The sequence below is a fragment of the Nycticebus coucang genome, chromosome 10 (assembly GCF_027406575.1).
Source record: "Nycticebus coucang isolate mNycCou1 chromosome 10, mNycCou1.pri, whole genome shotgun sequence".
In the NCBI taxonomy this organism is placed as follows: Eukaryota; Metazoa; Chordata; class Mammalia; order Primates; family Lorisidae; genus Nycticebus; species Nycticebus coucang.
Genome location: NC_069789.1, coordinates 2,037,733 through 2,062,596, shown reverse-complemented (window position 1 = coordinate 2,062,596; position 24,864 = coordinate 2,037,733). Strand labels below are relative to the sequence as shown.

Sequence of the window (24,864 nt, the reverse complement as noted above, 5' to 3'; positions counted from 1 at the left end):
CGGATTGAATAGGCTATAATAGCATCAGCGATACTGTCTCAGGGAAACCAAGCTATTAAACACTTAAGATCCATTTCAGCCATCAGCTACTCATAGATATTTCCACGTCAGCCACCAGGTAATTGTGTGTACTCGAATCAATAATGTTGTGTCCTGAACACACCCAGGCATAGAATCTCATGCTAATGAGGTGGACAGCCAATGTTTTCCTCTAGGCATATCAAATTGACTTGACAACAATGCTTGTTAAATATTATAATCAGAAGTACTCTTTAATGCCACAGTAAAAGACACTGAGATGAGATTTTTATCTCATTTTGATTTTGATTTACGTTTCCCCTGATGGTTATGAATGTTGATCATTTTTTATGTGTCATTTTTTTAGAAAGGATGGTTTTGTGGCTCAAAGGAGTAGGGTGCTGGACCCATATACCAGAGGTGGCAGGTTGAAACCCAGCCCCAGCCAAAAACTGAAAAAAAAAAAGAAGAAATAAAGAAAGGACAGTTCAAATGCTTTGCTCATTTTTAATCAAATTTATTTTTCTGTTGGTATTTTAGTTGTCTTATGCAAACAATATTGTGAAATAGCACTGAAATTTTTTTCAAGGACCAATCCTGTGCAAATAGAGTCAACATGTTCTTCATTCTTTTAAAATTTCTACTTTTCATCCCATTGGGTTTAATTACCTCTCAATTCAGCTAAATCCTACCATTTTGTATTTTTACTGGGTAAAATATAAAATATAAATGGTAGAATTTATATTTTTATCCAGTAAAAATACTGTTGTTCATTAATTACTGAAACACAAAGTTAACCATCTTGACTAAGTCAGAGACAGTGAATTTTTCTAAAGGAGATAAGATTATTTATTTCTTCACAAGATGAGTGGAATTATCGCTGATTTTCTATGCATATATGAGTTGAATTTCTTCAGATAGATCTTATGTTTCTTTTGTGCCCATAAAGACATCTGGATACTCATCAAAAGTGTAAAAATCCCAACTAGAAGAAAAAAGAAATAATTATTACAATTTTTCTTATTTTTATGACTTATAATTTATGAGTAAGTTATATTAGAAGAAGAATCATTACCCTGTATAGTTTTTAACATACTTCTCCAATGTGGAATATTTTCTTATTAATTTCCTTACTTATACTCATTGCAGGGCATATATTTATCTATACTGCATGGATGAGTAAACATAGAAAATAAATAGCAAATTTCAAAATAAAGCCATGTTTCATATCCGACTGCCACAGAGTATTGTCAAATAGGATTTTTTTGTGTTTGAATTTTTCAGTCATGTTAGTGGTCTATACACCCCACCACATTTATAATATAATAAGCAACTTGATTGTAATTTGAAAATTTCGTGTAGTAGAACAAAGAATGTATGAGATGGATGTTACATACGTTCCCTCCACTACAGGAAACTCATGGATTCAGAGTTTCAGAACTCTGTGTGGTCAGATGCCCAGTATCCAAAATTGTACTTCATCACCTTCCCTTCACAGATACTCAAGAACATTTGAAGACAACACAGCCACATTCCTGTGGACATGCACAAGTGTTTCAAGTGAAGTGTGTTTACCATTCTTTCTTTCTTTTTTTTTTGCAGTTTTTGGCCGGGACTGGGTTTGAACTCGCCACCTCTGGCATATGAGGCTGGAGCCCTACTCCATTGAGCCACAGGCGCCACCCCATCATTATTTCTTTTCAACAAAATCTCATTGCTTAGTAATAAATTTGGGAGAGAGAGAGCGATGAATCCTAACCACTAGACCACCAGGGAATAGTCATAAATTTGGATCAACTTTTCATAATTTGGATTTAGGAGCCATTAGTCACAAAAAACAGCTAACAATGGTCCAATACAGTTTACTACTATTCAAAAACAACAACAAAAAAATCAAAATCAATGCAAAAGCACAAAATCCTCTTGCAAACTTGCCAAACTTTAGTGCTATAGTAACTTATTCTCAGAAACCGCTCATATGAGAGGTACATTTAACTTGATTAATTGCCAACAAACCGTGGTCTTACCTGGTAATGTTTGTGTCATGACTGTGAAACTAATCCAGGCTCCAAGCTGTTATATTAAAACATAAATTAACAAGTATCTATGGTTAATCTATTAATTTGTGCAGTTGTGGCCTTAAATGGGTAATTTTAAGGCTTAAAATGTTAGAACAGCTTTGGGAAAGAATAATTTCCAAAAGAAATTTAAATTACATTTACAATTCATAAGCAATCTCATAAAAAGTATTATATTTATGAGAAAATTATGTAATTGTAAGGCTTTTTATAAAAATTATAATCCTGATATCTCCCAAGACATTTGATAAGGTTACAAAATAACAACTAAATATAGACACATTTTTGTACAAATATTCCTTTATGTGCGAGAAATGGTGGTTGAAATGTTCTATTTCCTTTATTAATAACTTGAACTGAAATCTATCTCTGTGCTCATATCTATAGATAATATCTATCACATATATTAATTTACAACACATGTAAACCCATAAGCTGTATTTAGTATGTTGACAAATGAAGTTTAATTATTTACTTACATAAATAGCATACCTCATAGGTGTAGTTAGGACATGAAACTAGGAAAAATATCCATGTGAAGGGGTTGTAGTTTGGACTTGGGAAACAGGCATTATTTCCTTTTCAAAGGGAAAGTAAAATGTTAATGATACTGCATATGGTAAATTGATCATATACTTATATTAAATTCCCAAGAACTATCATATACCACATGAAATTCCATCACATATTTATAGCTATCTATTTCACAAATTACTCAGAAGAAACGTTTCAAATGCTATGAACTTTTTACTCAAATAGAATAACTGTCATTTGCTCACCATAACTATAGCTATTTTTGCACAATAATACAGAATACACAAGTATAATCAATTTTTTAAAGTTTTAAATAAAATAACATGTAAACATTGTTTGGTATATTACAATATTTGCAGCAGTATTTCATATGGAAATTGTAAAATATGTTTTAATAATTACTTGCTTCTTCAATTCTCCCTTCATGTCTAAGAAGATAATTTGGTTGAGATTATTAAATACCTCAAATCTCCCTTTGTATTCAATTAGTGAAAATAATAGGGAATTTATAAGGATGTCATTTATATCAGAAAAGTAAGAAAATCTCTTGTAAGAGGATTACATCGAATATCCACATAGTTAATATTCTGAAATACCAGAATATAAATTATTTCTGCTCAGCAATCAGAATTAGTATTTATATCACTCAACATACTTAGCTTACTATCACTTGATTTTTGTTACTTAGTTGTCCCCTTTAAATTTTCTCTGGAAATATTTTGGATGACAAATTTATAATAATATGAAGTTAAACCTTGAACTGTGACATTTGTAGAAGGATATATGAATTATAAAATTGTTGTTTTATTTTCCACAGCCAGATTAAATCAGATAACAAATCAACTAATCCCTTTTAGTTATAATTCTAAAATCATAATAAAATGTCAGCATGTGGTTTCTGAAATTGTAATTATTATTGAAATATCCAAGGACAAATATTTGCCTAAGTATTAGGCACAGTCTATGCACTACTCATTTTAAGATAAACATGTATGCCTTTTAACATTACTATCTTTTGAAAGTATTTTGTGAATATCTTTATGTTATGTCGATATGTTATTCAAAAGAAAGATAATTAAGGAATCTACCCAAGTATACATATATTGAATTTCAGAGGTGGAAGAGGCATAAAAAATAATCTGAATTAAGGTTTCCAATTTATGAGTATTAAGTACCTGGGAAAGGTGAACTGATCAATGGTCCACAAATCCATATTTATTCCAGATGTAGTTTGGAGATTAAATAATAAAAAATGTCTTATGACAGAGAAATATAATGCATAATATGTTTTCAAGTGTACATATTAACTGCTTATTGTAATACCATATTAGTTTATGGTTACTGACTTAATACTTATATTCCCCATGACGTGTTTTCACAACCTGTGGTTATGATAAAGTCAGAATTTTTCATATTATAAATCGCTGACAGGTGGCTTAGAGAAATAGGTGCCCTAGAATAGAAGGTTTACATGAGGCTAAAAATGTACACCGCCTGTCTACACAAGGAATTTTTCCCCATATTCTCGGTTCCTATGTTTTTTTTTCCCCTAACTTCTATGGAAAGGCCAATAGGATATATCATTTTCAAAAAACACAAGGAAATATGTTAGTTAAAGAGACACCACCACTATGAAAAGTGCCGGCTCTTTGCTGTATCAGGTTTGCTATGAAGGCATCTGAGAACTGTTATAACTACTATTGACCAGAATTAAAGGATCACTCCCTCTCCTCCAAATCAAAGCCAGATGGGATTACATTACTTAATTGCTATGAACCACAATGGGTGGCAAATTTGGAAGAGGCTTAATCCACAGAAATTTTTATCTGGCTATACAGTGTTCCTGGAGGCTAGAACATGGCGCTGATGCTACGGCTGAATCAATATGACAAATGTAAATTATAAGAAGGACGGCCTTCCTCCACAACTTCTGGGAGTGCCAGTAGCAGAAACCTTTCAACTGTAAGGCCCTTTGAGGGGGTGGCCCTGACTAAAGTCAGCTGCGTTATCCAAGGTCATTCTTCCTCCCAAGGGACCCCAAACAATTTACTTTGTCCCCAGACATTCCAACTTATGACTACCCTGAAGGTTTTATTCTAGTTTTGGGTACCCTACAGCGTCTACTGAGGCCACTCTTCTGACTGCCTCATAGCTCAACGCCCCACTTGGTACAATGTTCTCTCCTCCCTCTTAGCCACATTTTCTTCCCTTCCCTTCCCTTCCCTTCCTTCTCTCCCTCCCTCCCTCCCTCCTTCCTTTCTTCCTTCCTTCCTTCCTTCCTTCCTTCCTTCCTTCCTTCCTTCCTTCCTTCCTTCCTTCCTTCTTTCTTTCTTTCTTTCTTTCCTGGGTTTTGAACCCATATACTCCAGTATATGGGTTCAGTTCACATTTTCTTTTTTTTTTTTTATCTTTATACTTTAATTCATAAGATTTTTTTTTTATTAAATCATAGCTGTGTACATTAATGTGATCATGGGGCACCATACCCTGGTTTTATAGACCATTTGACACATTTTCATCACACTGGTTAGTATAGCCTTCCTGGCATTTTCTTAGTTATTGTGCTAAAACATTTACATTCCACATTTATTAATTTTCACGTATACCCTTGTAAGATGCACTGCAGGTGTAATCCCACCAATCTCTCACATTTTCTAATAAGCTTCTTTTTTTTTTTTTTTTTTGTAGAGACAGAGTCTCACTGTACCGCCCTTGGTAGAGTGCCATGACGTCACAGGACTCACAGCAACCTCCAGCTCCTGGGCTTCCGCGATTCTCTTGCCTCAGCCTCCCGAGCAGCTGGGACTACAGGCGCCCGCCACAACACCCGGCTATTTTTTTTTTTATTGCAGTTTGGCCGGGGCTGGGTTTGAACCCGCCACCCTCGGCATATGGGGACAGCACCCCACTCACTGAGCCACAGGCGCTGCCCTCTAATAAGCTTCTTTTAAACTACTTTTCATATCAAACTCTGTCACCTGGAGAACATGACTTGTAACACCTTGTTTGGACTATTAATTTTAAATCTAGAACCCAAGCCAAAGCATATTTAACAGATATTGCAACAAACTTCAATTAATATGCAACTCAGGAAATAAAAAGCCAAGCATGACAGAGACTCATTTAGAGCAGACCCAGAAACTGATAGTTTTGGATAAAGATTTTATATAAGGAAAAAGCATTCCTTTGGTGTACAGATATCTTAGAATTCATGATCTAAAGACAGAATGGTCTGAAATCTGATGAACACTGGGTATAAAGAACTGAAATGAAATTATTTGTTAGCAAAGTGAGAGGTTAGTAAAGTGAGTTAGTAAAGTGAAATTATTTGTTAGTAAATAGAAGGCCTTGTTTCCAGGACAAGAAACGTATATGCAAAGTTATCTCAGATAGGGAAGCTATTAGAGGCTTGGAAGGGAAGGGAAAGAGAAGAAAAGGAGTTCTGGGAAACAAGGGTTTAAAAAAGAGAAGAGTGTTAGAGAATTAAAAGACACAGTGAAACGGCCTTTTCAGAGCAAACTTAGTTTTTTAAAAGACTTCATTTACCCCATCTATAAAAAAAAAAAAAGATGTTTTATTTCTCTTCAAGGTCAATATGAATGCTTAAAGACAAACATAAATTGGGCAGTGCTGTGGCTCAAGGAGTAGGGAACTGGCCCCATATACCAGAGGTGATGGGTTCAAACCCAGCCCCAGCCAAAAAAACAAACAACAACAACAATAACAACAAAACATAAATTAATCAGCATTCATATGGAGCTTCTGGGTGAATTTAGTAGAAGGTATTTTTATCTATAGATCAAATTAACAAGACATATACACACCCATATGTGGAAAGACTAAAGAACATATTTAATAAGAAAGTCCAAAACTCAAAATAACTATGGACCAAATAGGAAGGCAGAAAATCAGGGTTGATTGTACTCACGAACAAAATTGTAGGAAAAGGAAAAAGTATATTTCATAGTATGTCACTTTGCCTAAGGGAAGAACATTCAATAGAATATAGAATATTCAGTAGACTTAAAAAATAGCCAAATTAAGTAGACTTAGAATGGGCAAAGAAGCTAAAGGCACAGAAGTACCATGGCCACAATTTAACTCCCTTTACAATCCATGATGTAACAAAACTAATTTTAAAATTATAACTTGAGAGAACTTTCTAGAAGTAAAAAAATACATGAACCAACCTACTAGAACAATGCCTGATGTGCTGGGAAGATTGTTCTAGAATTACAAATTTATAGGCTGTTATGATAAATAAAAATTTGCTGTGCCTCAATACAAAAAGGCCAAGTCATTTAACAAAGCAGACAAAATTAGCTTGTCTCTGATTTCTCAAGAGCTATAAACAAAGCCAGATAAAGTGTGGGGTAAGCATTAAAAGAGAAAGCCTTCTCCTCCCTCTTTTTGTCTTTGAAAGATAAGAAAAAGTAATTTTAATCAATTTCAGATTTACTACATTATTATTATTATTATTTTTTCTTTTTTTGCAGTTTTTGGCCGGGGCTGGGTTTGAACCCACCACCTCCGGCATGTGGGGCCAGCGCCCTACTCCTTTGAGCCACAGGCACCAGCCAGATTTACTACATTATTTAAAAATTTTCACTTTCCAAAGATGACTCCATATTCCAGAGAGATGAAGAACCTTGAACAAAGTTACATCGTTAGCCAGCCAGAGTTAAGACTAAAATTTGTGATATATGTAACACGGGCAATGTTGCATGATTATTAGATTCCATTCTGTTTTGCTTCTTTGCTAAAAGAACCAAAATGAACATCAGTTATTAGTAATTTTTAATTTGGGTTTGCACACCTTCAACGAGAATTCAACACATCTATAAATTTGGATTAGAGGAAAATAGTACTTAACCTCTCAATATTATGTAGGGTGTACAATTACAAATGAAGTCCACAAGACATAATGGCAATGGCACCATGTGTAATTTCTGTTCACCAAGACACAGATATTTTCAGATCATAATACAGTTTTTCTAAATATATGTATGTATATAAATGATCATCACTCCTCAAAAAGTGGGATAGACATCACAGTGTCATGCAATGATGGAATAAGAAACGTAATCTTATATACGGCTTTCTTCATCTATTCCCAGATGCTATAATGCAATACTTGACCTTTGTAATTCTATGTATTTTTATTACATACATCAATTATTCTGAAATGCATTTAATATGATTCACCAACCTGCCAGAAATGTGACAAGCAATAAAATGTTAACATAGTCTGGTAGAAGTTAAAACATACTAGAGAGATAAACATGCTTTTGGGTTTTCAACGAGATTGATAATAACATGAAGTCCAAATGCTGAACATTTCTATTTGATAATTACAATTAAAATATGTATTAATACAATGAACAGGTGGGAACCCTGACCTATAATTGAACCTAAAGGAAGTGACTGATTTACCCAAATATCATTAAATGATAGACACTGCAAAATTTTCCAAATACAGCAGGTACCAAAAAGTATATACATTTAAAGAAAGGAAAAAAGAACAATATTAAAATTGTAATACCCAAGTCATGCCTGACTTTTGCAATGACAAGAGGTGTTCAGACGTGACTTTTATTCATCTTTACTATCAGTAAGTATGTATTGAATATTATAATTTTAATGCAATTTTTATTATAAAGGAAAATTTCTACATAAAAGTTTTTATTATAAACGAAAAAACTGTTTTAAAATTGTAATACTCAAGCCACATTTGACTTCTGCAATTATAAGAGATCGAAGATACAATATACAGGATGATAATTATTATTGGTATACATTAAATATTATAATTTTTTGAAATTTTTAAAAAGACAGTCTTTTTGAGCAATTTTCGATGTGGGCCCATCACCTTGGTGAAGGATATAAGTCTTATAATTTTAATACAGTGTTTTTTCTTTATCAAAATATGCATAGATTTTTCGGCACCCTCTGTATATTCAGCTTATACTATTAAACTCACGTCCTTTCTCAGATATTGTTACTTCAGTGGCACTGAGTTTTTCAGTGAAAAGTAGATCACTCTTATTAAGAAAATAGTTAAGTCATTTGAAATAGTGGCATTTTATCAAATATTGAGCAAACCAAATCAATATTGAGAATTACATAATTTGAATGTTTGTTAATTGATTTCATTCTGCTTAGATTACTACTTAATAACTAGTTTTTTTTTTGTGTTTTTGAGACAGAGCCACACTCTATCACCCTCAGTACACTGCCATGGTATCATAGTTCACAGCAACCTCAAACTACTGTGCTCAAGGGATCGATCCTCTTGACTTAGCCTCCCAAGTGTCTGGGACTACAGGCACCTGCCAAATCGATTAATAATAATTTTTTTTTTTTTTTTTTTTTGTAAAGACACCAACTTGCTCTCTTGGTGTCAGTATGGAGGGCAGTGGTGCAACCACACGTTATTTTAACCTCAAACTCAAGATACCCTCTGGCCTCAGCCTCCTGCAATACCTAGGACTATAGACATGCACCACAACACCGGGTGAGCTTTTCCTTTTTCTTTGTAGAGACAGAATCTACTATCATATTTTGCCATGAATAATGTACATATTTTTTCCCAATTTTTTGAAAGAAAGACATGAATGTAAATTATGTATGTTTACTACAACTTGGGAGTGGCCAGCCCAGTGGATTTCCTAGTGCTGCTGTCTTCCAGCCTGGGTGCAAGGGGTTACACTCCGGAGGATTTTGGACTGGGGGAGGCAGCAAGAGCAGCCTCAGTATCAGGGATGGGGGTGGTGGCAGAGCTGGCCAGGTGGAACATGGCCATGTGGGGTGAGTGCTGAGGCCCAAGTTCCAGCCACACAAAGGGGACCAGGAGCCCCCTGCAGGCTCTGGAGACCTACCTGACTGTCTACAGGGCAAACAACCTTAGTGATACAGGGTTCCCCCCGAATTAGGAGCTGGACAATGGCCCCATTTTCTAGGCCTAAACAAACAGACTTTTTCTCTCCAAACTGTACTCTCTGAATAACGGCAAGAGAGGAGAAAAGCAATTTTTCTGGGATTTTTTTCTGGAATGGACTCCCTTCTGTTTTGCCTGAAGCAGGAAGAACTACATTCACTTGTTAATATACTCATTACTTCAGTCATCAACATGGAAGTCTGTGGAGTCCTGGCTAAATGTAATTCTAGAGATCGCCCTATTTACAAAACAGTATATGACCCCTAGACAAAAGACACACCCAGGGGACTTCCCATGTGGATTTCCCCCCTTTGCCAGAGGCCAAAGGAAAGGTGACTTTCCTTTCTTCTGTTCCTTTCTACCTGATAAATCCTGCTTTGTCACTGATCTATGTGGTCCATGGGTTTATTCTTCTAATCTCTGAGACCAAGGACCTATTGCAAAATGAAATTCCTTCAATATTCAAAGCTTCCACCCACCAGCCATGTGTGTGGCCATCTTGGCCAAGGTCCCCAACATGACAGGGAGAGAAAGGCTCCTCAGAGGGGGCAGATTCCACAGTGGAGCAGCTGGGGAAGGGTGCCTCAATCTCCAAGTTTACCAGGGGATCATTTGTGCTCCCCAAATGTGTCTGTCCCTGCTGAGAGCTAGCCACTTGCTCAAGGGTCATTTTCCTGAAAGTTTGGGCTAAGGACATGGGTGCACATTCTACATAGGAGTGTATTTTATATGGCAAATCCAAGTGGGTCTTAACGTCCTGGCCTAAAGTTATCATCCTGCCCTGGCCTTCCAAACTACTGGGCTGGACATGAGCCACCATTCCCAGCCATATTTTTTCATATATTTAAGAGAGATAGTTGTTTAGCTTGGGGAGGTATGTGAATGCACACTTATTTAACACAAAATCTTTATCAAAGAATTTGAAGTAATTCAAATATTTGGGAAAATTAGACATAAAAGGGCAAAAATTATGGCATACTCGGTTTCCAACTATTGCTATTTTCCTTTTTTAAAAAAGTTTATGATGTAAGGCTTTTTATAACAATTCGTAACATAATCCATTCTAGAATAATGAAAAGGAACAAGCAACCAACCTGTGTGACTGGGATGAGACAGCATCACATTGATGAAATGGTTTCCAGCTTCACAAATCTGCAAAACATTTTAAATCTTTTCAGTGTGACATACCCCTTCCTGTATTTTTTAAAATATGTATTCTACAGGTACATAAAATCACATAGAACATTAATTCCAATGATTCAAGAGACATTTTTATTTTCATTCAAACAGGAAATTTCATATTATGACTATGAAAGAAGCTGTTTGTTGTCATGTATTGAATCAAAATAATTAGTGACAATGAGTTTGAAAATGTTGAAGATATTCTTGGCTGCTTTTGATTACCAGGTCAAATTTCCCTGTGAACCGGATAGTACAGATTATCTGCTTTGTACTTCTGACCCCAGTTAGGTTTAAGACCATGTACTGACATGTGTGCTGGTCCAGACAGATGCCGCCTCAGGTCATTACATACTCAGGTCATTAACCCTGTAACTACCTTTTTAGTACAGGGGTGATAGTTGGACAGACAGTAAGTTTCAACTCAGTTTAGAAAACCTGTTGTAAGCAGTACACTTGCTGCCTGAATAAACATGAACCTTTGACCATGGCCTTACCACTAGCAGTAACCTTTATTTATTTATTTTATTATTAAATCATAGCTGTGTACATTAATGCGATCATGGGGCACCCTACACTGGTTTTATAGACCATATGACACATTTTCATCACACTGGTTAACATAGCCTTCCTGGCATTTTGTTAGTTGTTGTGTTAAGACATTTATATTCTACATTTACTAAGTTTCACATGTACCCTTGTAAGATGCACAGCAGGTGTAATCCCACCAATCACCCTCCCTAAGCCAATCCTCCCCCCTCCCTCCCCTCCTTTTCCCCCCTTCCCCATATTCTTAAGTTACAACTGGGTTATAGCTTTCATATGAAGGCCATACATTAGTTTCATAGTAGGGCTGAGTACATTGGATACTTTTTCTTCCATTCTTGAGATACTTTACTAAGAAGAATATGTTCCAGCTTCATCTATGTAAACACGAAAGAGGTGAAGTCTCTATCTTTCTTTAAGGCTGCATAATATTCCATGGTGTACATATACCACAATTTATTAATTCATTCGTGGATCAATGGGCATTTGGGCTTTTTCCATGACTTAGCAATTATGCATTGGGCTACAATAAACATTCTGGTGCAAATATCTTTGTTATGATGTGATTTTTGGTCTTCTGGGTATATACCTAGTAGAGGAATTATAGGATTGAATGACTCATCTATTTTTAGATCTCTAATGTTCTCCAAACATCTTTCCAAAAGGAATGTATTAATTTGGATTCCCACCAGCAGTGCAGAAGTGTTCCCTTTTCTCCACATCCACGCCAACATCTCTGGTCTTGGGATTTTGTGATATGGGCTAATATTACTGGAGTTAGATGATATCTCAAAGTAGTTTTGATTTGCATTTCTCTGATGATTAAAGATGATGAGCCTTTTTTCATATGTCTGAAGGCCATGCGCCTGTCTTCTTCAGAGAAATTTCTCTTCAAATCCCTTGCCCAGCCTGCGATGGGATCCCTTGTTTTTTTCTTGCTTATGCGTTTGAGTTTTCTGCGGATTCTGGTTATTAAACCTTTGTCAGAGATATACCCTGCAAATATCTTCTCCCATTCTGAAGGCTGTTTGCTTGCTTTACTTACTGTGTTCTTAGCTGTGCAGAAGCTTTTTAGTTTGATCAAGTCCCAGTAGTGTATTTTTGAAGCTGCTTCAATTGCCCGGGGGGTCCTCCTCATAAAGTACTTGCCCAGACCAATTTCTTCAAGGGTTTTCCCTGCATTCTCTTCTAGTATTTTTATAGTTTCATGTCTTAAGTTTAAATCTTTAATCCAGTGAGAGTCTATCTTAGTTAATGGTGAAAGGTGTGGGTCCAGTTTCAGTCTTCAACAGGTTGCCAGCCAGTTCACCCAGCACCATTTGTTAAATAGGGAATCTTGTCCCCACTGAATGTTTTTAATTGGCTTGTCAAAGATCAAATAACAGTAAGTAGCTGGGTTCATCTTTTGGTTCTCTATTCTGTTCCAGACATCTACTTCTCTGTTTTTGCGCCAGTACCATGCTGTTTTCATAAAATTGCCATTTTGCAAAGAATTGGCAAACCATAATTGTTTCTGTGAAAGTAAAATTGAGAGGTAAAGTAGAAGAAGGAAATAGGATTGTTATTTATGTAAAATGTGTTTTGTTTTGCAATTGTGATGTTAGTATCTTTGTTGTTTTTTAGGTTAGGATGGATTCAGAGAATGAAGACAGATCATGGAAATATAAAGAGGTTAAATTACAAAGTGTGTTCGTGATATTTACATCAGGAAAACAGTTCTAAATAAAATTTGTAGGGAAAGTATTCTTATGTCTTTATGAGTGCACCTATATTTGAATCTAATTTTTCCTGTGGATTTGTGATGCCTGAACATACCTAAAGGACTAAACTTGTGGCGGTGCCTGTGGCTCAGTGAGTAGGGCGCCGGTCCCATATGCTGGAGGTGGCGGGTTCAAACCCAGCCCCGGCCAAAAACCACAAAAAAAAAAAAAGGACTAAACTTATGTTGAAAGCCAGAAAGAATTCAAGCAAAGGGAGAAACGATGAAATACTTCTAAGAAAAGAATACTCATATGGCAAAACTCAACAAAACAAAGCATTTTCCACCCAAAATGGGAAACGTGATTTTGAAATATACTGTGTATACATTATGAAGTATTTTTTTGCTAATGGTATATTTTGCTCAACATATTAGGAAAATCAGAATAGCAGTAGAAAAAGAAAATCATAGGAAGGTGAAGAGAAAATTATAAGTATTAATAGCCCACAAAACAGATAAATCATGTATTAGCAATTGAGAATTAACTATAATTGCACTCAGCATAGTTCTAACACGTCATCTTTTTTTTTTTTTCCAAAAAAGGTGTGTGTATTGTATAGATGAAAAGGGAAATGACATGGATAACATACACATTCATACACATAGATACATACAGTATATATACATACATTTGTTTTAAATTTTACCAATAGAAAGAACACATAGTACACAATTTACAAATACAGTATACACTGCATAATGACATTTTGGTCAATCTTATGATCCCAAATGATTATAATGGAGCTGAAAAATCTCTATCGCTGAGTGATGTTTATCATGATGTCATAGAACAATGCATTGCTCACTGTTTTCTGCTGTTGCTGGTGTAGACAAACAGTACACGGTCAGCTATATAAAGAACAGTACATATAATTATGTACAGTGCGTAACACTTGATGATGATAATAAATGGCCAGATTCCTGGTTTATATATTTACTATACTATACTTTTTGTTATTTTCGAGTTACTTCTTTTATTTACCAAAAAAGAAAAAAAAAGGTAACATATAAAACAGCCTCAGGCAGGTCCTTCAGGAGGTATCCAGAAGGCATTGTTCTCATAGGCAATGACAGTTACTGCCCCTGAGGACCTTCCAGTGGGGTAAGATGTGGAGGTGAAAGACAGATATTGATAATCTTGACCCTGTATAGTTCTGGAAAGTAGGAGAAATTATTATTATTATTATTGTTTTATTATTATTATTTTTTTCTTTTCTTTTTTTTTTTATTGTTGGGGATTCATTGAGGGTACAATAAGCCAGTTACACTGATTGCAATTGTTAGGTAAAGTCCCTCTTGCAATCATGTCCTACCCCCATAAAGTGTGACACACACCAAGGCCCCACCCCCCTCCCTCCATCCCTGTTTCTGCTTCCCCCCCATAACCTTAATTGTCATTAATTGTCCTCATATCAAGATTGAGTACATAGGATTCATGCTTCTCCATTCTTGTGATGCTTTACTAAGAATAATGTCTTCCACTTCCATCCAGGTTAATACGAAGGATGTAAAGTCTCCATTTTTTTTAATGGCTGAATAGTATTCCATGGTATACATATACCACAGCTTGTTAATCCATTCCTGGGTTGGTGGGCATTTAGGCTGTTTGCACATTTTGGCGATTGTAAATTGAGCTGCAATAAACAGTCTAGTACAAGTGTCCTTATGATAAAAGGATTTTTTTCCTTCTGGGTAGATGCCCAGTAATGGGATTGCAGGATCAAATGGGAGGTCTAGCTTGAGTGCTTTGAGGTTTCTCCATACTTCTTTCCAGAAAGGTTGTACTAGTTTGCAGTCCCACCAGCAGTGTAAAAGTGTTCCCTTCTTTCCACATCCACACCAGCATCTGCAGTCTTGAGATTTTGTGATGTGGGCCATTCTCACTGGGGTTAGATGATATCTCAGGGATGTTTTGATTTGCATTTCTCTAATATATAGAGATGATGAACATTTTTTCATGTGTATGTTAGCCATTCGTCTGTCATCTTTAGAGAAAGTTCTATTCATGTCTCTTGCCCATTGATATATGGGATTGTTGGCTTTTTCATGTGGATTAATTTGAGTTCTCTATAGATCCTGGTTCTCAAGCTTTTGTCTGATTGAAAATATGCAAATATCCTTTCCCATTGTGTGGGTTGTCTCTTTGCTTTGGTTATTGTCTCCTTAGCTGTACAAAAGCTTTTCAGTTTAATGAAGTCCCATTTGTTTATTTTTGTTGTTGTTGCAATTGCCATGGCAGTCTTCTTCATGAAGTCTTCCCCCAGGCCAATATCTTCCAGTGTTTTTCCTATGCTTTCTTTGAGGATTTTTATTGTTTCATGCCTTAAATTTAAGTCCTTTATCCATCTTGAATCAATTTTTGTGAGTGGGGAAAGGTGTGGGTCCAGTTTCAGTCTTTTACATGTAGACATCCAATTCTCCCAACACCATTTATTGAATAGGGAGTTTTCCCCAAAGGTAAGTTCTTGTTTGGTTTATCGAAGATTAGGTGGTTGTAAGATGATAGTTTCATTTCTCGGTGTTCAATTTGATTCCAAGTGTCTATGTCTCTGTTTTTGTGCCAGTACCATCCTGTCTTGACCACTATGGCTTTGTAGTACAGACTAAAATCTGGTATGCTGATGCCCCCAGCTTTATTTTTGTTACTAAGAACTGCCTTAGGTATACGGGTTTTTTTCCGGTTCCATACAAAACACAGAATCATTTTTTCCAAATCTTGAAAGTACAATGTAGGTACTTTGATAGGAATGGCATTGAATAGGTAGATTGCTTTGGGAAGTATAGACATTTTAACAATGTTGATTCTTCCCATCCATGAGCATGGTATGTTCTTCCATTTGTTAATATCCTCTGCTATTTCCTTTCTGAGGAGTTCATAGTACTCTTTATAGATGTCCTTCACCTCCTTCGTTAGGTACATTCCTAGATATTTCATTTTCTTTGAAACTATGGTGAAGGGAGTTGTGTCCTTAATAGCTTCTCATCTTGACTGTTATTGGTGTATACAAAGGCTACGGACCTGTGGACATTGATTTTATATCCTGAAACATTACTGTATTTTTTGATGACTTGTAGGAGTCTTGTGGTTGAGTCTTTGGTGTTCTCTAAGTATAAGATCATGTCGTCAGCAAAGAGGGAGAGTTTGACCTCCTCTGCTCCCATTTGGATTCCCTTTATTTCCTTGTCTTGCCTAATTGTATTGGCTAGAACTTCCAGCACTACGTTGAATAGTAAAGGTGACAGAGGACAACCTTGTCTGGTTCCAGTTCTAAGAGGAAAAGCTTTCAGTTTTACTCCATTCAGTAAAATATTGGCTGTGGGTTTGTCATAGATAGCTTCAATCAGTTTTAGAAAGGTGCCACCTATGCCTATACTCTTCAGTGTTCTAATTAGAAAAGGATGCTGGATTTTATCAAATGCTTTTTCTGCATCTATTGAGAGGATCATGTGATCTTTCTTTTTGCCTCTGTTAATATGGTGGATAACGTTTATGGACTTGCGTATGTTAAACCAGCCTTGCATCCCTGGGATGAACCCTACTTGATCATGATGAATGACTTTTTTGATGATAAGCTGTAATCTATTGGCTAGGATTTTGTTGAGGATTTTTCCATCTATATTCATGAGTGAGATTGGTCTGAAATTCTCCTTTTTGTTTGGGTCTTTTCCTGGTTTTGGTATCAGGGTGATGTTTGCTTCATAGAATGTGTTGGGGAAGAATCCTTCTTCCTCAGTTTTTTGGAATAGTTTCTGCAGTACAGGAATAAGCTCTTCCTTGAAGGTTTGATAGAATTCTGGAGTGAAGCCATCTGGATCAGGGCATTTTTTAGTTGGAAGCTTATTTATTGTTTCTTTGATCTCAGTGCTTGAAATTGGTTTGTTCAGGAGGTCTATTTCTTCCTGGCTAAGTCTAGGGAGAGGGTGTGATTCCAAATATTGATCCATTTCCTTCACTTTGTCAAATTTCTGGGTATAGAGTTTCTCGTAGTATTCAGAGATGATCTCTTGTATCTCTGTGGGATCAGTTGTTATTTCCCCTTTATTGTTTCTGATTGAGCTTACTAGAGATTTTACTTTTCTATTTCTAGTTAGTCTGGCCAATGGTTTATCTATTTTATTTATTTTTTCAAAAAACCAACTCCTTGTTTCATTAATTTTCTGAATGATTCTTTTGTTTTCAATTTCATTGATCTCTAATTTAATTTTGGATATTTCTTTTCTTCTACTGAGTTTAGGCTTAGATTGTTCTTCTTTTTCCAATTCCATAAGATCTCTTGTGAGATTGTTGATGTGCTCTCTTTCTGTTTTTCGAATGTAGGCATCTAAAGCGATGAATTTTCCTCTCAAAACTGCTTTTGCAGTATCCCACAGGTTTTGGTAGCTTGTGTCTTCATTGTTGTCATGCTCAAGGAAGTTAATGATTTCCTGTTTTATTTCTTCCTGCACCCATCTGTTATTCAACAGAAGATTGTTTAATTTCCATGCCTTTGGGTAGGGTCGAGCATTTTTGTTAGAGTTGAGTTCCACCTTTAGTGCCTTATGGTCTGAAAAGATACAAGGTAAAATTTCAATTCTTTTGATTCTGTTGATATTTGTTTTGTGTCCCAGGATATGATCAATTTTGGAGAATGTTCCATGGGGTGATGAGAAGAATGTATATTCTTTATCTTTGGGGTGGAGTGTTCTATATGCGTCTATCAAGCATAGTTGTTCTAGGGTCTCATTTAAATCTCTTATATCTTTGTTTAATTTCTGTTTAGGGGATCTGTCCAGCTCTGTAAGAGGTGTGTTAAAGTCCCCTGTTATGATGGTATTATCAGATATCATATTGCTCAGACTGAGTAAGGTCTGCTTCAAGAATCTGGGAGCATTTAAATTGGGTGCATAAATATTTAGAATTGAAATGTCTTCTTGTTGTAGTTTTCCCTTGACCAATATAAAGTGACCATCTTTGTCTTTTTTTGACTTTAGTTGCTTTAAATCCACATGTATCTGAAAATAAGATTGCAACTCCTCTTTTCTTCTGAATTCCATTTGCCTGAAAAATTGTCTTCTAACCCTGACTCGGAGCTTTAATTTGTCTTTTGAAGCCAGGTGTGTTTCTTGCAGACAGCAAATGGATGGCTTGTGTTTTTTAATCCAGTCAGCCAATCTATGTCTCTTCAGTGGGGAATTCAAGCCATTAACATTTATGGAGATAATTGATAAGTGTGGTAGTATTCTGTTCATCTTATTTGGTGAGAGTCCATTGCTTAGTTTTATCTTTTGCATCAGTATGGAGGTTAGGTTCTATCCTTTGATTTCTGAGTTCTTACTTTGTTGCCGATCCATTGTGGTGGTCAGTGTGCAGAACAGGTTGAAGTATTTCCTGTAGAGCTGGTCTTGTTGTGGCGAATTTCCTCAATGTTTGTATATACGTAAATGATTTGATTTCTCCGTCAATTTTGAAGCTTAGCTTAGCAGGGTACAGAATTCTGGGCTTAAAATTGTTCTGTTTAAGTAGATTAAAGGTAGATGACCATTGTCTTCTTGCTTGGAAAGTTTCATTAGAGAAGTCTGCGGTCACTCTGATGGATTTGCCCCTGTAGGTCAACTGGCGCTTACTCCTGGCAGCTTGCAGAATCTTTTCTTTTGTCTTGACTTTGGACAGGTTCATCACAATGTGTCTTGGAGAAGCTCGGTTAGAATTGAGGCAACCTGGGGTCCGATAGCCCTCTGAAAGCAGTGTGTCAGAATCTTTGGTAATGTTTGGGAAATTTTCTTTTATAATATTCTCTAGTATGGCTTCCATTCCTCTGGGGCATTCTTCTTCCCCTTCTGGAATTCCTAGAACTCGTATGTTGGAACGCTTCATAAAGTCCCATATTCTGACAGTGAACGTTCTGCTTTCTCTCTCTTCTTTTCTGCCTCTTTTACTATCTGAGTTATCTCAAAAACTTTGTCTTCTACCTCTGAAATTCTTTCTTCTGCATGGTCTAACCTGTTGCTGATACTTTCCATTGCATCTTTAAGTTTCCTGATTGACTGTTTCATTTCTTTCAGCTCTGGTATATCCTTTTTATATTCTTCATATCGTTCATCTCTGATTTGATTCTGTTTTTGGATTTCCTTTTGGTTATTTTCCACTTTATTAGCAGTTTCCTTCATTGTTTCCATCATTTCTTTCATTGTTTTCAACATGTGTATTCTAAATTCCCTTTCTGTCATTCCTAACATTTCTGTATAGGTGGAATCCTCTGCAGTAGCTACCTCATGGTCCCTTGGCGGGGTTGTTCTGGACTGGTTCTTCATGTTGCCTGGAGTTTTCTGCTGATTCTTCCTCATGAGTGATTTCTTTTATCTGTTTCCTTGCCCTAATTTTCCTTTCACTTCCTCTTGCTCTTTAAGTTCTTGTGCCTGTGGACTAAGGGTTACAGGACCAGAAGGGTGAAATGGTTGAAGAGCAAAAAAGGGGGATGAAAGAAAGGAGGACCGAGTGATAAGAAAAAAAGGAAAGATAGAGAAAGGAGAGGGGGTGGGGATAAGGAATATTGACAAAAAGAAGAGAGGCACAGAAAGAGGGAGACAGGGCAATATAGGTGTACAGTACGGTACTTTGACACAACCTTAAAAAACCCCACCTTCTGGGAGTGCCCAGTTGGGTGGTTCCCTTGAGGTCAGCAGCTCTTTGCTAACCTGATCAGACACAGTACCCCACCTCCACCAAGTAGAGAGGAAAGACAAAAATGGTATAAATCAAACCAAAACAAGCAAACAGAAAACTTTACGGGGATAAAATTGGGTGAAAAACCAAATGATAGCGGTAGAAACACTAGCAAAAATGAAGTTGTAGTTGTTAAAAAAGGCAGCAATGGGAAATTATAATTAAACTAGAAAAATTGAGAAAGAAAAAGGGACCTGTATGGAAAAGATTGAAATTAAAAAACGAAAGAACATCAACAACATCAAAATAAACAAACAAAAACAAAAAAAAAACAAACAAAAAAAAGAAAAAATACACAACCAATAACAAAGCAGTTTGTATATGTTATTGAATATTATCTGGGCAACACGTGGTCTTCTGGGGTATGAGATGTTAGTCACAGTTCTGATACGACTGGAGGCTGCTGATTTCTCAAACCCCAGCAGGTAGACACCCTAAATCTCTCTTCAGCCCACTTAAAAGGCACTTTGCACTTGTAAACTTGCTGAGCAGAAGCTTTTCCAGCTTTCTCGCTGGAATCACTGCTGAAGTGGCTATCCACTTACCCAGTGTGCCAAAACCGGTCTCACTCTGCCCCTGAGGGTTAGGGCTGTAAGGCCGCTCAGACCCCGCCCTTAGGCTACTTGGTCGCTGGGTTACCAGCTCCCACCCGTTTCTAGCTCTGCGACCCTGAGGGCGGAGCTTGCCGGGGCAGATCACTGACAATGGTTCCGTGTGACCCACCTCCAAACACTATTAGCTCCGTCTGGCTCAGCGGCTCAGACTGGGGCCCTAGACAACGGCCAAAGTTCTCCGCACTCCCGCTCAGGCCTTCCCCAAGGCAGTTCAACTCAGTGCCAAGTCCAAGGACATCAAAACAGTTCACAGGTAAGGCCTTTCTGGTTTGCAGTCTCGCTGCTAATGAACTTACAGTTGCAGGCGGGTTTAGACGGATTGAACACACGCGACCACTTGCCGGTTTTCCACTGTTTTAGTCCTCCTCTTGGGGTCCAGAAGTCTCTCGCTGACTCCCTGTATCCTCATAGGAGTGATGATAAACAGTTCCCACCAGCCAGAGATGCCCGGAGTCCTATCTCCCCAGACTCACGGTTCCCAGATGCAAGGAAGCTGTTACTCGGCTGCCATCTTGCTCCACCTCCGATTTACTACACAACACATCATCTTAATGGGTGATAATGTGGTTCTACACAACCACAGAAGCAACACCAACTTCATGTGAATAATAATTTTTTCTTCTTCTATTCTAAGAGTGTATAGATCATTGGTTTTTAACAGGTATGTGACACACACTGGTGTGCTGTGAAAGGATCTTAAGTGAGCTGTGAAAATTATAAAGACCAATCATTAAACTATTTCTGAAAGAAGTTCCAAGAAGAGTGTTTTTTTTTACTCTTTATTTGGATCAACATAACTTTAAGAGTGCCGTGGAAGTTTAGCTATAGGTGCCAGTGCGCTGTGAGATAAAAAGGGTTGAATACACTGGTCTAGATAAAAAATAAGACTAGGATGTTTGTTAACATATCATGTTACCAGTAAGAAATTTATAACTCGCCATTAAGACAGATATTTTTTGGTTGAATTCCATATTGTATAAGATTAAGCCATTAATTTTTCCTTTGTTCCTTCTGTATAATAATTGATTGTTATTTTTAATATAAAATAATTTGAAATGCATTGGACTTGAAATAGATTGTGTGGAATTTCTAAATCATTTGCACATGGTTATTTATAATACAGTTCAAACATACATAAACACGCTCAGTTGTTATAAACAATAAATCAATTTTGAATTACAGAATGTTAATATGTACAATGAATAGTAGGGTTATTTGATTTAGGCGCTTATATGCAAACTCGGTCAACTCATTAGTTACTATGCCTTGTATTAGAATCAATTTCCTAAAACCTATAACTTAATATCATGTATTATTTGTGAAAGTTAAATGTGGCTTGCTTACGCTGATCAGTAGTAAGGAATTTGAAAACTACCAGGCCTTCTTGATTCCTTATCAAAATTTGCGTCTGTGAGAGAGTCGCAATGATCCTTCTGTCTCATCTCTAAATTTCAATTTTATGTGGAATAAAATTACATTCAGTATTTTTATTTTAAGGTAAGATTTTCACATATACTTAGTGCTACTTACAGTTAAAATCAGTGTTCATTAGGTGCTTAGGAACGTGGCATTAATGTCATCAGACTTATCTGCTGTCTGTACTGGATGTGGTCCATTCTATTATTTATCGATATTTGTGTAATTTATCAACTTGGGCTTTATCAATTTTTGATAAATTGGGGATTTGATGGGGATGTATATAATACTATTGACTAGGGGAGGTGTGTGTGAAGGGAAAACCAGTAGCTTAACAGTGAGGCAGGGTTTGGAAAAGTCCCTGGGTGGAAAAAAACATATAATTGTAAGCTATGAGAATTTTGTTATTTCTTCTCTTTTCTTTTCTTTTTTTTTTTTGCAGTTTTTGACCAGGGCTGGGTTTGAACCTGCTACCTCCAGCATATGGGGCCAGCGCCCTACTCCTTAGAGCCACAGGTGCCGCCCGAATTTTGTTATTTCTTATTATGCCTCTTTTAACCTTTTAAGAAAATATTTTAACATCTCTTGTGAGAAAACTTTTAGAGAAGAACTATTACTTTTACTAAGGTTTTTGTCTTATGCTGATGCCAAATACATTTGAGACACAGGAGGAAATTCATAGCATACCGTATTTGAGAAAAGAGAAGACATCAAGAACATTAAATGCAAAATGGAATATCCTTAATAAATACCCGGAAAAAATTATGGTAAATAAATTGTAAAAAAGAAAGAGAGCAACATCATAAGGAGGAAATCAAAGGAATAACTGGATATTAATCTAAAACATGCATAAGTAAGGACCAAATCTGCAGTTATTATTTTCTTTGTCCATGAATTCATTCTTCCATTTGGTCAGATTTACTGAGCAGTTAATAGGAAGAGAACATTCACTTTGCTAAAATATGGATTAGCAATAAAGTCGTTATAACAAATGAACTGCAGGATTACCCTCCATGAATAATTTACACACATGGAAAATTAAAAGGCTGTGGTATATTTACAGCATACTAAATAAATAAATGATTTCTGTCATTGATTCTGTTATTACCCACGCTGTTAGCTTACACACACACACACACAGACAGGGTCAAGTGAGAGCTCAGAACATGTAGTGAGTGATTTACGTGTTACATAAAATGATCAGAGTTAAGTAGTTGGATACAAATTTCACAAGGATATAGACTTGTATGTGAATTGTGGGACTTTATGAATTTAACAAAAGAGAGATTAAAAACATGAGTGAAGGGTGAAAGTTGGCATTATACTGCATAGCACAGCTAAATAAATACATATGTGTCTGATGGAATTGATGCATTTCAGAAATAATAAAGATCTGATACACCCAGACTGATTTTATACAGTTAGTAAGTGTATCATGTTTACTTACATAGATGATATAAGGACTGGAATGAGAATAATTTGGAAAGAGCTATGTTCTCTAACATAAGCAACCTTTGTGTTCATCCTACATTCAATTCACAAAGTGAATTGAAGAGCTTAATCATGCAAATTAACAATAGATTCCATTTGTATGTTAAATAATTAGGTTACTAGAAGAAAATGTCAAAGTGTTTTTGGATGTTTACCTGTTAGACATGTAAAAATTTTTTGCCTTTAAAGATGGTAAATAGGTAAATGTGTACTGTAGACAAGAAGAATAATTACTGAGCATATTTTTTTCAATATTCAGTACATTTCAAATAACCCTAATGATCTTTTATAGATGATTGCATTTTGACTAAAAGATGTATAGAACAAAAGATTTGACTATCAGAAATTATTTGATTTACCTCATTTTCTATTGTGTATATGATATAAAGATAGGTCATATTTTCTACATGACAGATCCTCAAGTGAAATGTTTTATATTCTTACTACTATCAAGTTAAAGGAGGAATAGCAAATAATAAATGTGATACTTACCAGAAAACTGATAGCAGATACCAGGATTTGCCTGTTTCCAAATGCTAGAGGGCAGGAAAGGAAGATGTCATGTAAATACTCATGTTTTTGTTTTTTGTTTTTTTTTTCCAGTATTTCTTTTTGGCTGGGGCCGGGTTTGAACCCGCCACCTTCCGTATATGGGCCGGAGCCCTACTCTTTTGAGCCACAGGGGCCGCCCAAATACTCGTGTTTTGGATCGTCAACTATGTAGACATAATTCACGCAGTATTTATTGAATGCAAATATCTTATAATCGGCAGTACCATGTGACATGTAATTGACCTTTTGGGATAATACTTTTGCAATCTAAAGTACAAAAAATATTTTTGCCTTCTGCATGCACTTTTCTTCTAGTAACCTAATTATTTAACATACAAATGGAATCTATTGTTAATTTGCATGATTAAGCTCTTTGAAGCACATGTAATATCTCTCTCTCATTTTAAAAGTACGCTTAGTATGGCCTAAGATATAACAGCACCCTAAATATCTATTCTTTCTAATAATTAAAAAACATCAATAATAATAATTTGTACTTTTGCATGAATGAGTTCAAAAAGGCAGAATTTTAAGTATTTTATATTTTTACTTCAATAACAAATATGTGAGGCAAGTACTATTTTTCTTACATTAAAATAAAAAAATGGGTTGTGTATTTTTCCAAGATGGCATAAAATGTAATGCACAAGCTGTGTTTAAAACAATGTCTCTGGCCGGGCGCAGTGGCTCATGCCTGTAATCCTAGCGCTCTGGATGGCCGAGGCGGGTGGCTTGCCTGAGCTCAGGAGTTCAGACCAGCCTAAATAACAGAGAGATGTGTCTCTGCTAAAAATAGAAAAATGAACTGGTGCGACCGCAGGTGCAGGAAGCCCAGCTACTCAGGAAGCTGAGCCAGGAGGATCGCTGAGCCCAGAAGTCTGAGGTTACAGTGAGCTGTCATGATGCCTCTGAGCTGCAGCCAGGGCGGCAGAGAAAGACTAGGTCTCAACAACAACAACAAAATGCAATGTTCCTAAAGTCACCTAGAAGATGAAGCTGAAATACACAAAAATATTAAAACTACAACTATTTGGTAA

At 36.2% G+C, this 24,864-nt stretch overlaps 1 protein-coding gene across 2 annotated transcripts in view; it reads right to left on the bottom strand.

Moving 5' to 3' along the window:
• Positions 1-543: 543 nt before the first annotated feature.
• Positions 544-24,864, bottom strand: part of TECRL (trans-2,3-enoyl-CoA reductase like) — a 71,424-nt gene continuing 47,103 nt past the window's right edge. Inside the window, exons 8-12 of one of the 2 annotated variants that reach the window (XM_053606760.1) lie at positions 23,768-23,811; positions 10,662-10,719; positions 2,589-2,674; positions 2,046-2,091; positions 544-1,003 (exon numbers count right to left, since the gene is read on the bottom strand). In XM_053606760.1, coding sequence (XP_053462735.1) covers positions 876-1,003; positions 2,046-2,091; positions 2,589-2,674; positions 10,662-10,719; positions 23,768-23,811 — 362 coding nt within the window. In that variant the 3' untranslated portion in view covers positions 544-875. Of the gene's footprint in view, positions 1,004-2,045; positions 2,092-2,575; positions 2,675-10,661; positions 10,720-23,767; positions 23,812-24,864 lie in introns of both variants that reach the window. The other variant, XM_053606762.1, reaches the window with a different exon arrangement.